Here is a 17,147-nt window from a genome sequence, read left to right as displayed (position 1 = left end):
AGAAAAACTAGGCTTTGTGGTGTTAATACGAGCAGGAAGAGCTCCTGGATAACTTTAAGAAATATCACCACATGGAATATAAGAAACAAGGAGTCAGAAAGATAATGATCCCATTTGATAACTGAGAGAAAGAAAGAGAGAGATCTACATATTAGATATTAGGTTCAAAAGTCAAAAGTAATAATCTCTAATGAAGTTACAATTACATCTTTTACATCCTTTAATGTAAAGAGTTTGTCCATTTCACTTCTGCAGTTGAAATTATTACCATAAAATTATTTATAATACTGCCTCATTATCCTTTCAATAATGTCTATTCGGGTCTGGGGTTGTGGCTCAGTGGTAGAGAGCTTGCCTAGCATATGTGAAGCACTGGGTTCCATCCTCAGCACTACATAAAAATAAATAAATAAAATAAAGGTATTGTGTCCATCTACAACTAAAAAAAACTGTTTTAAAAAGGTCTATAGGCCTTGTAGTAATAACCCCACTCCATACTGATAATTTCTATTCTCTTTTTTCCCTTAGGAGCTTATCGATTTTATCCATTGTTTGTTTAATAGATATTTCATTCACTTCTTTTGTTTTTCTTTTCTTGTTGTGCCAGGGATCAAACCCAGGGCCTTGTATATTCTAGGCCCTACCTCTAAAATAAATCTCCAGTCTCTACTTTTTATTATCTCCTTCAACTGACTTTTTTTTTTTTTCCTGTAGATCCTAAGTAGAAAATAAGTTCATTACTTTAAACCTCTTTTCAAATATATACATTTAAAGCCATAAATATCAAAGAATGTATGAGATGCATCCCACAAATTCTGGTATTTTAGTACGCTCAGTGTAATTCAATTATGAATATTTTCTTCCTTCTTTTTTTCCTTCCTCCCTCCCTCACTTCTTTTTGTCTTTTAACTGGTGACTAAATTCAGTGTTTTATACATGTTAAGCAAGGGCTGTACCGCTGAGTTACATTCCCAGTCTTTCTTATTTTAAGACAGGGTTTTGCTAAATTGCTTAGGCTGGCCTTGAGCATGTAATCCTCCTTCCTGGCTCAAAATATTGTCTAATTTCCCTTGTGATTTATCACTGGCTCGATAGGTTATTCAGTTGTTTCATGTGTACTTGGAAATTACGTGTATTCTTCAGTTGCTGATGTAGTATTCCATAACTATCAATAAGGTGACTATATATTTTTCTATTACCTCCCTTTAGTTCTGCCATTTTTGCTTCATCTATTTTGAAGACTCATATTATTTGAAGAAAAATATTGTAGTACAAGAAAAAAAAAACATGTAACCAGGAGTCAAAAAGCCTGAAATTCCTCCTTGATAATTAATTAGAAAGCAGGAATAATGTCTATCTCATCTGCTTTTTTTTTTTTTTGGTATTGGGGATTGAACTCAGGGGCACTCAACCACTGAGTCACATCTCTAGGCCTATTTTGTATTTTATTTAGAGACAGTGTCTCACAGAGTTGCTTAGTACCTTGCCATTGCTGAGGCTGGCTTTGAACTCACAATCCTCCTGCCTCAGCCTCCCAAGCTGCTGGGATTACTGGAGTGTGCCACCACACCCGGCTTCTCATCAGCTTTAAAGAGTTATTTATTGCCCTCCTTGGAAGAAGAGGATTTTTGTCAGCAGCCTTGTGAATCATTAAATATTATTCTTATTTAATTATTAATATTATTATTAGCATTATTCTGGGGAGAAATATAAATCAGGTTAGGGAAAAGAAACCCCAGGCAGAAGACAATTTATTAGCATATAAACTGGGGCTTTGGGCATCACGGAGAAAAACTAAAGGAAAGATAAAGATCTAAAGATATTTAGTTTTTTTTTTTGTTTTTTTTTAAAGAGAGAGTGAGAGAGGAGAGAGAGAATTTTTAATATTTATTTTTCTAGTTCTCGGCGGACACAACATCTTTGTTGGTATGTGGTGCTGAGGATCGAACCTGGGCCGCACGCATGCCAGGCGAGCGCGCTACCGCTTGAGCCACATCCCCAGCCCCAAGATATTTAGTTTTTATTTCTAGAGATCTAAGCATGATTAGAACCCAAAGACCAGAGAAAGTTCAGACTCACCGACCAGAGAAATCTAATTCCATAGCAGAATACACACAAATAAAAAGTGAATCTCCACCTGGGAGGGCAAAGAGTAGAGGTTAGCAAATGTCCACTCAAAACAAAGTCTTTGAGGCTACGGAAATCAAAATAACGTATCTGGGGATAAGACAATTACTGGTAAGAAATAGGATATGTTCCCAAATTAGGAACATGTACTTTTTACCTAGAAAGCCAAAGAGAGTCATCTTCTAGTCTTTTGTTTAAAATAGATTTTTCGGGGCTGGGGTTGTGGCTCAGCAGTAGAGCGCTTGCCTAGCACGTGCAAGGCCTTGGGTTCAATCCTCAGCACCACATATAAATAAATAAAACAAAAGTATTAAAAAAAAATAGATTTTTCACCACTGTAATCAACTTTTCTTCCTTATCTTTTTCCTTCATAATAGTGCCTGCTTTTTTTCATTGCATGACAGGGGCTAATACACTGTTTTCTTTAGAGAATAATTCGTAAAACACTAGTAAACTGAAGTATAGTATTTTGCAGAAAAGGAATACTTCTCATGAAAATGTCAATCTAGAGCAAACTGGTACCATTTCTATCAAGGTATACAGGGGTGTGCATATACCTACCTACATAAGTGCACTTATAGGAATTAACTCCCACTATATTTGGAAAAGGGGAACAAAAAAGAATCACACCTAACTTAATGACAAAAAGTCCAAGAAACTAGGGTGACCAGTTTTCCAATTCTCTTCTTTCCTATTTATAATAGATTAGCCTTCCACATCCATCAACTGTTCTGATAATATAATTTTCCAAAAACGAAAACCTCAGTCATTTGTATCCCCACCCTCCTCCTCATTCCCTACCTCCCTCTGCATACCTACATGCTTTCACAGAATTTAGTGAGCGTTGGGGGTTTGTCCTGATTCCTCCGATGGCGAAACCAGCGTTGGATTTTTCGGACATCGCAGTCCAGTTGCTTTGACAGGCCCTCCAGCCTTTTCTCATCAGGATACTGTAGATGTATTATCAGAATCAGAATACTCCTTTTTCCTCAAACCCCTCATTAAATCCCTTTGACTAAAACACTTGCCTCACAGGTATGAGGCACTGGGTTCAATCCTCAGCACCACATAAAATTTTAAGAGACTGTGTGTTCATCTATAACTACAAAAAAAAAAAAAAAAGGTGAATCTAGGGTAAGAGGGGTGGGGGTGACTGCTAGGCCTAAAATGCAAAGATGTGTAACCTGACTTTTTACGGACCGTGACTGAAAGGTATTTACCCAAAGGACTGAAAGTTCTCCTTATAGGCATATAAACTATCCAAAAGTGAAAAATCATCCCATTCTATTCTTATCCCCTCTTACATGTTTTCTTTTTGTTTTTTAGTTATAGATGGACACAATACCTTTATTTTATTTATTTATGTGGTGCTGAGGATTAAACCCAGGGCCTCACACATGCTAGGCAAGAGCTCTACCACTGAGCCACAACCCCAGCCCTCTTCCGTGTTTTCTAGATCAATGCTTCATGTGAATTTTCCTGTTTCTTGGCTCACTCACCTTGGTAATAGATATGAACACTTTTTCAAGGATGGCATTGGGTTGAGCCAGATGAGGATCACTGTCCTCAATGCCAACATGGAGTGCACAGGGTTTGGCAATAAACCTGTAATGGAGAAAAATCCAAAGACCGATTCTAAATATGGTTTGCTAAGCATGAAGGGAAAATGCTGATTAGTAGATAAGTGGGAGGAAAAAGGGGAAACACATAAGGCTGGGAGCCAGAATATTTTTATTTAGTCCTAGATTCTGCCATTGACTCACTTGAAAAGAGACCTATTTAAGAAATGCTGGAACATAGAGCTCTCTTTTTCATTTTTTCTCTGGCTTCTCTTATCACATCTCAAGCTTTAGAGTCAGACATATCTGGGCCAAATCACTACCACTTATTGCATATATAAATGTGGGAAAGTTATTTAATCTCTGCAAGCCTCAATTTTTTTCCCTATAATATCAACATCCTTGCTACTCGATACACGGTCCACAGATCAACAACCATTATCGGCATTTTCCTGGAAGCTTTTTAAAAATGCATACTGCTATCCCAGACTTGGCATTTTAACAAGACTCTCAAAAGATTCATATGCCTGTTAAAATGTGAGAAGCACTGGTCTATTTCACAAGAATCTTAAAAGTATTCAATGAGATAATGTATATGAGCAACCTGGCCCAAGGGAAGTGCTTAATAAATTGTAATTTTCCTTAGATCAAGTAGTGCTGGGGTGAAGCTCAGTGGTTAAGCATGTGCTTCATACATTGAGGCCTAACATGGGCTGGTGGAAGTTTTCTTGGTGTTGTTTTATTGTTGCTGTTATCATTTTATTTTTTGGTGCTGGGGACTGAATCCAGAGTCTCACATATACTAAGTATGTTATGTCCCAGCAAAGATCCTAGTTCTGTTGGAAAAATGAAGTGAGACCGAGTTGTTCCTAAATATAGATATCCTGGGTCTTGATCATCTTCCAGCCTAATCAAAAGATTACGGAAATACTTATTATGTTCAGGAGTCTGAAAAAGAAATCAGGAAGCTAAGAAGGGTGAGAAAAAAATTACCCCTTAATATTTGATTCTAGTCCCAGATCTACCACTAATCAGTCATATAAATGGGGTTATGCCATTTAATCTATGGGATCTAAACCAGGTACTGTAATCTCAACTACTTGGGAGGCTGTAGATAGGTCAAAAGTTCTAAGTCATCCTGGGTAACTTAGCAGGACCCCGTTTCTCAAAATTTTACAAAAAGGCTGGGGATGCACCTCAGAAATAGAAAGCCCCTGGGTTCAATCCCCAGTAACATAAAACACAAAACAAAACAAAATACTTCTTGGGTCTGTTTCATCATCAGAAAGAAGGGTTAACAGATGATTTCTAAGATTTTTTTTTCTCTGCATCTAAGATTCTATGATGTTATCACTTGGTTACAATTAATTTCTAAATTTGAGATCTTTGAAAATTGAGGAACTATTTCTTGGTTCTTCAGGAAAGGTGTATAAACTCTCAGGAAAGCTCTACTTAAAAAAAGAGAGAGGGAGGGCTGGGGATGTGGCTCAAGCGGTAGCGCGCTCGCCTGGCATGCGTGCGGTCCGGGTTCGATCCTCAGCACCACATACCAACAAAGATGTTGTGTCCGCCGAGAACTGAAAAATAAATATTAAAAATTCTCTCTCTCTCTCCTCTCTCTCTCTTAAAAAAAAAAGAGAGAGGGAGAGAAAGAAAAGAAAAGCTCTATATAGTCACTTTGAGTATATATCAAAACCAGTTTTACATGGAGACTATAAAAGCAGAGATACTGATAACCCCAATTGAATAAATGAGTAAATGTGGATGCTATAGATAAAACAAAAGTTTTAGCCCTCTTGGCATTTTAGGGAATTCCATGATGAAAATATGACTGGGAGGGCTGGGATTGTGGCTCAGTGGTAAAGCACTTGCCTAATATATGTGAGGCACTGGGTTAGATTCTCAGCATCACATATAAATAAATGAATAAAATAAAGGTCCATTAACATCCAAAAAGAAATTTAAAAAGAAAATATGACTGGGGTGTCCTTGACCTGTTTTATTTTTTGAACTGCATTTGAAGCCAGAATTTATTATCTTAAAGGGAGGGATTGAGGATAAGGAACTTTATTATCTGCCTTTTATCACCAAAGTTCCTAAGCCTTAGGGAAACATTTATTTAGAGTACAAAATTAGTCACATCTGTAACCAATTCTCTGTTTCACAGGTGGCAAAAAAATTTCAGAGGCCAAAGCTCGTAGTCCCTTATTTTATATTTGCTGATGTATACTATTTTGTGCACTAGTTATATTTTTTAATCCCACACTTATGTTTAAACTCCTTGTACATGGCTGGGGATGTGGCTCAAGCGGTAGCGAGTTCGCCTGGCATGCACGCGGCCCGGGTTCGATCCTCAGCACCACATACAAAGAAAGATGTTGTGTCCGCTGAAAACTAAAAAATAAATATTAAAAAATTCTCTCTCTAAAAAAAAAAATCAAAACTCCTTGTACAAACAGTGAACAGACTGCTTCTGTATTACCAAGGTTCTGTGCTCAGCAGTTGCTCAGTAACTATGAAGTGACAGCAGGTCTAGAGAAACCCATCCATTCTTAATCAACTGGAGCTCAATTTGGATCCAGAAATAACCAGGATTCAGAAGAATAACTAAGGCAGTCTTTTTGTTGTTGTTGAGTTGATATATTAGAGATAAAAAGAACTGTATCATCTGTCTCTTCTCATTGACAAAACTGTAGGAAGATCCAAACACAGAAAACAGCCTTTCCAATTCCTTATCCCCAACCCAGGCCTCTTCCTCAATCCATAGGCAATCAGGTGATTAAAGTTTAGGACCTAGAGTTAGATAGATATAACAGCTGAAAGATCTTGTGAAAAATTATTCCTATGCAATGGGGATAACATCTCAACAGTGTTATTTATTTTTGTAGCACCCGCAATGGAACCTTGGGACATACTACCACTGAGCTACATCCCCAGCCCTTTTATTTTTTATTTTTTGAGATAGGGCCTTACTGGTTACCCAGACTGGGTAACTTGAATTTGTGATCCTCCTGCTTCAACCTTCCAAGTAATTGGGTTTACAGGCATGTACCATTGCACCATGCCCTCACAGCTTCATTAAAAAAAAAAAAAAAAAAAAAAAATGAAATGACAATAACGCATGTCTAGTCCAGTACTTAGATTCTTAGCTATCTATTCCTGAGGTTGTACCTCTGGCGTACATGCCTAGCATGCTCAAGGACTTGGGTTCAATCCTCAGCACTGAGGGGAAAAAGTAACTTTTATTATTTTCAGTGAAAATGGATCTCAGTCTGGGTACTCACTGATACTTTCAGCAGAAGGTGACAAGAAACCGTCTTAGATATAATAGGTACAGGTGTGTATCCTCCTTACATGAATGAAGCCTCGATTTTTTTTTAATCACTATTTCTATCTGGACCTTGGAGTAAACTTTAATGTTCTAGAGTTGTGTCATTAGCTCACATCCTGCCCTCATTAGTTCAGAGTTCTGTGAAAAATATAAAGCTGCTGGCATATGGTTTCAGCTGAATAGACCCTTAAAACATTTATTTGACAAATACTTATTGAGCACCTACTTTGTGCCACACATGAAGTTTTATGATCTTTTCAAAAGGCACATAACTAGAAAACAATTTTTTAAATTTCTGATTAAAAATGCATAGATTTAGTTATTCATTTAATGAATTACCTTAATGAAGAAAGTAAAATTTGAAATCACTTTTTTCTTCTCTTTTTCCCTGAAATCAGAACTTCTACAAAAAAGTCATTCTATATCATATAAAAGGCTGGCATTTGGGGGCGCTGGGGTTGTGGCTCAGTGGTAGAGCACTTGCCTAGCACATGTGAGGCACTGGGTTTGATCTTCAGCACCAAACAAATAAATAAATTAATTTTTTAAAAAAAGGCTGGCATTTGGTATAACCTATAAATAGGTATCTAGGCTACTTCTGGAATTTCACCTAATGCCAAATTCCTGACAAAGAGACTGGCATTAATCGTTTTTACTAAACCAGCATTTCTCAAAGTATGATCTGAAGATCCCTGAGGGATCTTGACCTTCAGTGCAAGGTCAAAACTATTAAAACTATTTTCATAATAATTCTAAAATTTTATTTTTTTCTTACTCTCAAATGAGTGCCGTGGAATTTCCCATAGATTACATGACATCTCTCTTTTTTTTTTTTTTAGAGAGAATCTTAATATTTATTTTTTAGTTCTCGGCGGACACAACATCTTTGTTGGTATGTGGTGCTGAGGATCGAACCCGGGCCGCACGCATGCCAGGCGAGCGCGCTACCGCTTGAGCCACATCCCCAGCCCTACATGACATCTCTTAACAGACTAAATGCAAAAGCTGACATGAGACTATAGCTGCCAGATATTAAAGAAATTTACAAAAATGTAAAATAATGTTACTCTTATTATTTTGGAAAAGCTATTCTTTCATAAAATGTTATATTACCATGTAATTAGTTCATTATTAATGAATTTTAAGTGAAGTAAATATATATTAAATTTTTCAGTTTTAATTTATAAAGCATTATACAATTAGATATTATCCACATAAACAAAAACTCTAATTTTTTAAGGTTGTAAGATCATAGTTTAAAAACTATATGCTACATCTGCCATGCGTGAGGCACTGGGTTTGTTCCCTGGCACCATGTACAAAATAAACAAATAAAATAAAGGTATTGTGTCTATCATAACTAAAACAAATATTAAAAAAAAGAAAAAGAAAACTATACACCAGATGAAATTTGAGAAATCCAAAATATCTTGTGATTTTTTTTTTTTCTTCTTCAAGTCAATCTACTGCCCAAGTTTTAAAATAATTTGTCAGAGAAATCTTCCCTTTGCTGGTAGGTATGAGTAAGTAGGCATTTAGTGGCCTCTGAAACTTATTGCTTTCCACATGCTATTTCAGAACACGAGTTTAATGGTTCAACATGAAGGTAATATACTTGTCCTGCTTTGTAGCAATCGTTTCATTCTAATGTTTCCCTGCTCCCTTAATACAGGGCAGTAGCTGACCTACTGGGTTAGTTAAAACGAAATCACCTAATGCTTTTTTTTCCCCATATCAAATACAAGAGCAATTTTATCAACTCTACCCTTGTTTTTGGTACCAGAGATTGAATCCAGGGGTGCTAACTACTGAGCTATATCCCCAGCCCCCCCCCCTTTTTTTTTAGAGAAAGAGAGAGAGCGAGAGAGAGAGAATTTCAATATTTATTTATTTTTTTAGTTTTCAGCAGACACAACATCTTTCTTTGTATGTGGTGCTGAGGATAGAACCCGGGGCTGCACACATGCCAGGCGGGCACGCTACTGCTTGAGCCACATCCCCAGCCCTCCCCAGCCCTTTTTATTTTTATTTTTGAGACAGCATTCCTCTAAATTGCTTAGGGCCTCCCTAAATTCCTGCGCTAGCTTTGAATTTGCAATCCTCCTGCCTCAGCCTGCTGGGATTATAGACGTGCACCATTATATCTAGCTATCAATTCTATATTTGTGACTTGTTGTGAAATATAATTCACCGATGGAGGTGAATTATATACAAATTTGAAAGTTCAGATCAACCAAGAGCTATGCTGTATTTCTATAATTCCAGAAATTTAGGAGTCCAATGCAGGAGGATTGCAGGTTTGAGGCCGGTCTCAGCAACTTAGTGAGGTCCAAAGCAATTCAGTAAGATCCTGTTTCAAAATAAACAAATACACAAGGCTAAGGGTGTAGCTCAGTGGTGAAGTACCTGAATTCAATCCCTTATACAAAAATTTTTCAAATTTCTTAATTGGTATATCATCAAATTTCTTAATTAGTGTATCATGACAAATAACACCAATGGGTTATAGTTATGCTGAAATATTGATCTTGGCTCTCAGCAGGGTGCATGGGGCCTGGGGTAGCTTGGGAAACTAAATTAACTATACTGCCTCAACAAAGGAGACTAAGACAAACATCTGGGAGTAATAGATGAGTTCTCTGTATGCTGAACCTGAAGTATCTATGGGAGATTGAAGTGGAACTAAGAGGCAAATAAATTTGAAAAACATTGGTGTGTGTATATTCACATATATCTATTCATACATATACATATATGTACATATATGTGTATATACTCACACCAATGTTCTCCCTCGCCCTGCTCCATGAAAATATATATCTATTCATACATACATATATATTTTCATGGAGCAGGGAGAGGGAGAATATATTTAAATAGAAATGAATGAGGATATAGTGGTAGTTACATTTGTGAGTGTGGATATGATTGCAAAAAAAGAAATATAAACTTAAGAACTGAGGTGATAACCCTGGTAAACACCAGTATAAAAAGTGAATTTGGGCTGGGGTTGTAGCTCAGTGGTTGAGCACTTGCCTCGCATGTGTGAGGGGCTAGGTTTGACCCTCAGCACCACATTAAAAAAAAAAAAATCAATGAATAAAGATCTTTTTTGGGGGGCGGGGGCTGGGGATGTGGCTCAAGCAGTAGCGCGCTCACCTGGCATGCATGCAGCCCGGGTTCGATCCTCAGCACCACATACAAAGATGTTGTGTCTGCCAAAAACTAAAAAATAAATATTAAAACAAAACTCACTCTCTCTCTCTCTCTCTCTCTCTCTCTAAAAAAAAAGATCTTTTTTTAAAAAGTGAATTTAGGGTACAACCAAAGAAATGAAAAATTGTGCTCTATATGTGTACTATGAACTGAAATGCATTCTTCTGTCATGTATAACAAATTAGAATAAATAAATAATTTTTTTTTTAAAGTGAATTTAGGGAAGAGAAGGCCAGAGGTTGAAGTTGTATCAAAAAGGGCAGAGATCATTTAAGGCAAGGATTTCAGTATCCAGTAGATTTGGTAATTTGGAGATATGTAGAAAAAGCCAAGATTCTCAAAAATTTGGGGTAGGAAGGGAGGAGATTGCCTTCAACTTCCTGCAACAGAACCACTAGATCTAAAGCTAATCACATCAAAAATGAAATCTCTCTGGGCCTTGAAGCTATTCTCTCCCACCTACCCCCTTTTTTTTGGTGGTGCTGGGGGTTGAACCCAGGACCTTGTGCATGTGAGGCAAGCACTCTACTAACTGAGCTATATCACCAGCCCTCTTCCATCCCATTTAAAATTATATATATATATATATATATATATATATATATAGAGAGAGAGAGAGAGAGAGAGAGAGAGAGAGAGAGAGAGTGAGTGTGTGTGTGTGTGTGTGTTGTAGATGGACAGCATGCCTTTTAGTTTTTTTATGTGGTGCTAAGGATTGAATCCAGTGCCTCACACATGCTAGGCAAGAGCTCTGCCACTGATCTACAGTCCCAGCCTCGCCCCATATTTTTTAATTGATGCTTTATAATTGTATACAACAGTGAGATTCATTGTTATATATTAGTACATACACATGGTATAACAATATAATTTGGCCAATATAATTTTTCCTTTCGCTTCCTTCCTCCATCCCTTTCCTCTACTCTATTGATCTATTTTTAATTTTCATGAGATTCCCCACCATACTTTTCATTTTTCCTCTTCAGCTTTCACAGGAGAGAATTACTGTATTCTTCTTTCTTCTTCTTTTTTGAACTGAGGAAGCTGTCCTTGAACTTGAGTTCCTCCTTCCTCAGCCTTCTAAGTAGCTAGGATTACAGGAATGCACCACTGCACCCAGCTCCTCCTCTTCTTGATCAGAAATTTCATTTTCTTTCTTTCTTTTTTTTCTATTATCTTCTCATCAGATTTTAAACACATTCAAGTTTTTCCCAGAGCCTAGCACCCTCTGGCTTTCTCACTGCATAACTAAAGTTCCTGAAAAAGTTGTTCTTTCCTCATGATTTCTCTTCCAACTCCCACTCATTCCTCAACTCTCTGACCTCCCTACTTATGTCCCTACACTTAACTGAAGTGGCTCTTGCCAAATTCATCAATGATCTACTTATTGTGAAACCAAATGAATGTCTTATATCTTGACTTCTTAGCAGCATTTTACATTACTGACCATGCCCTCCCTCTTGAAAGGCTTTTTTTCTTTTGGTTTCCTTACTGCTGTTCTTTCCCTAGTTTTCTCTACCTCTTAGGCAGAACTACACTGTCTGGTACATATACACTGTTAATTAAATCACCTAAGACATGTTACTTTCTCTGAACTTCACTTTTCTGTAAAATGAGAATAACGATAGTAAAAACCTACCTCACTTAATTATTATAATTCAACGTTTAGAACTTAAAGAACAGTACCTAGGACAAAGCAAACACTTATTAAATGCTAAGTACTAGTATTATCAAATACTATATGGTTGTCTTACTTCTATCTCCATTTGGGAGATCTATCTCTATCTCTATCTCTGCCTTTTCCTAAAGTGTGATGATTCCTTAGCATTCTTTCCAGGTACTCTACACACTCACCCTTGGCAATCTCATTCAATTAAATCAGAGGGCCTCAAAGCATAGTTTGCAGATCTCAGAGGTTCCCTGAACATACAAAACTTTATAATAATATGAAGACATTATTTGTCTTTTTAACTGTGATGACATTTGCAATGATGATGCAAAGTAAGGATAGATAAAACTTACAGCACCTTAGCTCACATCAAGGCAGTGGCACCAAACTGCACTAGTAATTACTGTACTGCTATGTCCTTTCAATTTAAAAAATGCCTGGGGCTGGATGTGTAACTCAGTGGTAAAGCATACGCTTAGCATGCATGAGGCTCTGGGTTTAGTACCTACACACACACACACACACACACACACACACACACACACACACAAAGCCTTTTTGCATAAAATGTCCTTGATGAAGCAATACAAATTTTTAACTATATGATATCTTGACCCTTGAGTATATTTTTTAAAAGTATTCTGTGATAAAATGGAATGATACTCAAAGTACTTCTGTATACCAAAATTTGTGGTTGTCTCAAGGAAATGTATTTGTTCCCAACAGCTCAGGAGGCTGAGGCAAGACAGCAAGTTTGAGGCCACCCTCAGTAGCTTAGCAAGGCTCTAAACAATTTAGCAAAACCCTGTCTCAGAATAAAATATTAAAAGGGCTAGGGATGTATTTCAGTGGTAAAGTGCCCCTGGGGGTCAGTTTCCAGAAAATAAAAAAAGAAAGGCACTTGTATGACTGATTTGCTGAGTTGTGAGCTATGACTGAGTTGTGAGCTGAACAAAATCCTTTTTATACACCACTATTTTTACCTGAAAAATGACTGACAGAAAAACTAATGTCATTAGCATATGTTTTCTGGAAAAGGAATGAGTCTGTCACTTCAAGAAAAACATTGTTACCAATGATAAAATTCAAGCTCTCAAGTAAAAATTAGAATTTTAGAAAACTTACTATCTGCCTCTGAAGTGACAACTTCCTAAAACTTCAAAACTTTACTGATGAGATTGGTTATAAAATTAATTTGATCTTTCAATATTGTATAAGGAAATGTTTTAACATGTAGGAGATTTGTATAGCTCCGTGAATCAGTAATCATTATTTTCTTTCTCTTTTTTGGGTACTGGAGTTTGAACTTGGGGGTACTCAACCACTGAACCATATTCCCAGCCCTATTTTGAATTTTATTTACAGACAGGGTCTCACTGAGTTGCTTAGCACCTCACTTTTGCTGGGCTGGCTTTGAACAAGATCTTGATCCTCCTGCCTCAGCTCCAGAGCTGCTGGGATTACAGGCATGTGCCACCGCACCCAGCTGAACCAGTATTTTCAAAATGACCCATCATGTCCGTTCAAACATAATATAGGATCCCATGTGCAGGAACCGAATAGGATCTAGGATGCAAGAACCTAGTGACTTACTGGGCTCCCCACTTCCCCTTGCCCCGCATTTCCCCCTTCATGTGTCCCCCAGGGGCCTCAGGCTCATCAGTGCCCCATAGCCTCCAAGTGCATCCAGTTCTTCCAGACCTCCAAGTGCTTACACTGCCCCTAGTACTCCCAGGTTCTCCAAGGCAGAAGCAAGCTGCCTATATAAGGAATAGTGGTGCCAACTGCAAAAAGTTCCAAAGGACCAAATATTTGACTTACTAGGATGGGATGGCCCTATCTGAAAGGCTCAAATGGAAGAAGTGCCAAGTTCAGGTCTGGTTCAAGAACCTCTAGGCCAAATCATCTTGACAGCAACTTTAGCAAAGGGGCCAGAGCAGCTACCACAGAACCCCTGGCCAGATTCTTGCCTCTGCTATCCCTGACCTGATGTTCCTGGTGGCCCCAGGTTTCTGCAGCCTCCCTATACCCAAGCCCTTGGGTATCTTCTCAGCAGCAAATCCCACCTTCTCCAGCCATGTCAGACCTTGGTGGGCCCTGAATGCAGCATCCAGGAGGACCTCCCAGCAACCACAGCTGCAGACTGGCCTCAGGGCCCTTACATTTTGGACCTCTTGCCCAACACTGCATTATTCCCATACTTCAGAAGCTCCTCTCATCCTCAGAGTCCTTAGAGGAGCCCTTGGTCTCTGCCATGACATATACAAACCCAGAGGGTGGTGGCACTGCAGAGAAGGACAAATGAGGTTCAGGACATTAATGAATATGCATGGGTTCTATGGCTGCCGGTCCTGCAGATCCTGTGGAGCCTTTGAGGAGGCCAGTGGGTCCTTTGCTGGCTACCTTTGACCTGCTGAACACATGGTCTCCCCAGCCTGCAGGACAGAGGTGGGCACTTGCTGTTTTCACTGAGCAGAACCTGCTACAAATGTCCCCACCTTGACATTTGGGTTACATGGGAGCATGTCTGTGGGTTTCCAGTCTAGGAATGGAACTGCAGTTCCCAGGTTCTGCCCATGAGCTCTGTAGGGCCTGTGTGCTGCACCCTTGCTAGTCTGTGTCTTTGTTATACTCAGTATCATGGGGTTTATGTAACATTTGCTCCTTTGTAGGCTTTGCCCTAGATTGGGTTCTAATATTAATTTTTCTAATGTTTTACAGGTTAAACATTCTCACACAGTCATTTGGAATTCTTGTTGAGTGTCTTTAAAAATAAATTTTGAACAGACTTTATTTAATATAACATTCTTTTGGCAATTAATATAACTATATCCTATTTTGTGCCTTGTCCTTTTACTGAATAAATTTTTGGAGGATTAAAAAAAAAAACACTGGGCTGAGATTGCGGCTCAGTGGTAGAACACTTGCCTAGCATGTGTGAGGCACTGGGTTTGATCTCAGCACCGTGTATTAATAAATAAAATAAAGGTCCACTGACAACTAAATATTAAAAAAAGAAAAACACTCATAATATAGACCAAAAGATTTTAACATAAAATCTCATTGGTATGATTTCAGATCCCACACTGTAACCAACCTTTAAGAAAAACTACTGCCAAGCTCCTTATCACTCACTTGTAATTCCCACTACTTGGAAGCTGAGGCAGGAAGATTGCATTTGGGGTCCAACTTGGGCAACTTAGAATTCCTGTCTCAAAATAAAAGGACTGGGGATGTAGCTCAGCGGTAAAGCAACATGCCTAGCACGCATGAGGTTCTGGGTTTAATCCTCTGTACCACAGAAAAACAAATATTCCCAAAACAACAACAACAACAACAAAACCCTACTATTTAAGCTTTGGTGTAGTATCAAAGAAAAACATCAAATTATCTGAAATGGCAATTAAAATTCTTTTCCCCTTTCAACAATATATCTGGGTAAACTCAGCTTTTATTCATCTACTTCAATAAAAACAACATTCTAAAAAGGATAGAATACAGAAGCCAGTGAAGAGAATCCACTGTCTTCTATTAAATCAGACATTAAAAAGATTTACAGTGTTGTTCTCAGTAAATATTTTCCTTTTAAAAACTATCTTCCTGGAGCTGGGGTTGTGGCTCAGCAGTAGCGTGCTCGCCTAGCATGTGTGGGGCCCTGGGTTCAATTCTCAGCACCACATAAAAATAAATAAACAAAATAAAGGTGTTGTGTCTAACTACAAAAAAAAAAAAAAAAAACAAAAAAAAAAACTATCTTCCTTTCTATCTTTTTGTGGTACTAGGAATTGAGCCCAGGTGTATACTCTACCACTAAGCCACATTCCCATCTCTAGCCCTTTTAATTTTTTATTTTGAGGCTGGCCTCAAACTTGTGATCCTGCCTTGGTCTCCCAAGTAGCTGGGATTATATGCATGTGCCACTATATCCAGCTTAAGGGAATCTTAATAGATTAAAAAAATTAACAGGGACTGGGAGTGTAGCTCAGTGGTACAGCACTTGCCTCACATGTGCATGAGGCCCTGTGTTTAATCCTTAACACTTTAAAAAAATAAAAAAATTTTAAAAAATCTGGGCTGGGGGTGTAGCTCAGTGGTAGAACTTGTCTAGCATGTATGAGGCCCTGGGTTCAATCCCCAGCACCACATAAAACTAAATAAACAAAATAAAGTTATTAAAAAAAATAATTAAAAAATCAAACCTGAAACAATTGAGATTATCTAGATAGAAGCAAAAGGATCTACAGTAATAGATGTGTTTTTCTCAAGGAATGTTTATATATTAAATCCAATCATTCTAATATACATTAAGACTTCTATTGAAAAGAACATTAGTCCGGTGCAGTGGCACACACCTGTAATCCCAGCTACTCCGGAGGCTGAGGCAGAAGGATATCAAGTTTGAGGCCAGCCCGGGCAACTTTTATGAGACCCTGTCTCAAAATAAAAGAAAAAAATGGGTTGTGGATGTAGCTCAGCAGTACAGTGCTCACTTAGCACAAACAAAACCCTAGATTCAATCCCCAGTACCATACACACACAAAGATAAGTGCCAAAATAATAGGAAAAATACATTCTTTCCTTTCATTAAACATATTTACCATTTCTTAAGTAGCTGATTATACAACTTAATGCATTTACTTAAAATTGAAACTACATTCACACACACACTTGCACATACACGAGCCAAATAAATAGATTAAACAGGTAGCAAAAGCTATTTCTGAAGACATTTTATTATCCTTTATAGTCCAAGAAATAACTGTTTTTCTTTTTTTTTTTTTTCACCTTTATCCCTGCTCTGCGTCTTGTGAATTGTGTAGATTGTTTGTGAGCTTTTTGTCCCCTTTCTGCATTAATAATAGACAATAAATGCATAGAGCAATTAAACCATGAAAAAAAAAAAAAAAAAAAAAAAACAGAGTGAAACTTGACGCAGAAACCTGCCGGCCACTTGTTGGATGACGTCCTCCCAAGGATTCCCATGAAGAAATAACTGTTTTTCATTGAGACACTAAACCTATACTTAACAACCGTTTAAAATAATTGAATCCACTTTCTCCAAACTCCCATATCATCCTGTGCCTAACTTATTACACTATATTTTAACCATGGATTTTCTGGCTCTCTTCTAGAGGGTATAAACCATGTCTATTCACCTTTTTATACTGAAGCCACAGTTTGAAGGAGAAGGTGACTGATTTTGGAGAATCAATAGAAATTCAAGTTAACTAATTTCAGTCTATGT

General features: G+C 37.8%; 1 protein-coding gene across 7 annotated transcripts in view; it reads right to left on the bottom strand.

The window, feature by feature from the left end:
- Cers5 (ceramide synthase 5) overlaps positions 1 to 17,147 on the bottom strand; it is a 33,028-nt gene that overhangs the window by 8,689 nt on the left and 7,192 nt on the right. For 2 of the 7 annotated variants that reach the window (XM_026407037.2, XM_026407038.2), the window contains exons 2-4: positions 3,627 to 3,732; positions 2,947 to 3,077; positions 2,080 to 2,137 (exon numbers count right to left, since the gene is read on the bottom strand). In XM_026407037.2, the coding sequence (XP_026262822.1) occupies positions 2,080 to 2,137; positions 2,947 to 3,077; positions 3,627 to 3,732 (295 nt within the window). Of the gene's footprint in view, positions 1 to 2,079; positions 2,138 to 2,942; positions 3,078 to 3,626; positions 3,733 to 10,176; positions 10,243 to 16,254; positions 16,333 to 17,058; positions 17,083 to 17,147 lie in introns of those variants that run through there. The other 5 variants (XM_077798560.1, XM_077798559.1, XM_077798558.1 and 2 more) reach the window with 5 other exon arrangements.

Source organism: Urocitellus parryii, chromosome 5 (assembly GCF_045843805.1).
Source record: "Urocitellus parryii isolate mUroPar1 chromosome 5, mUroPar1.hap1, whole genome shotgun sequence".
NCBI classification, from domain to species: Eukaryota; Metazoa; Chordata; class Mammalia; order Rodentia; family Sciuridae; genus Urocitellus; species Urocitellus parryii.
This window is presented reverse-complemented; position numbering and strand designations above follow the sequence as displayed.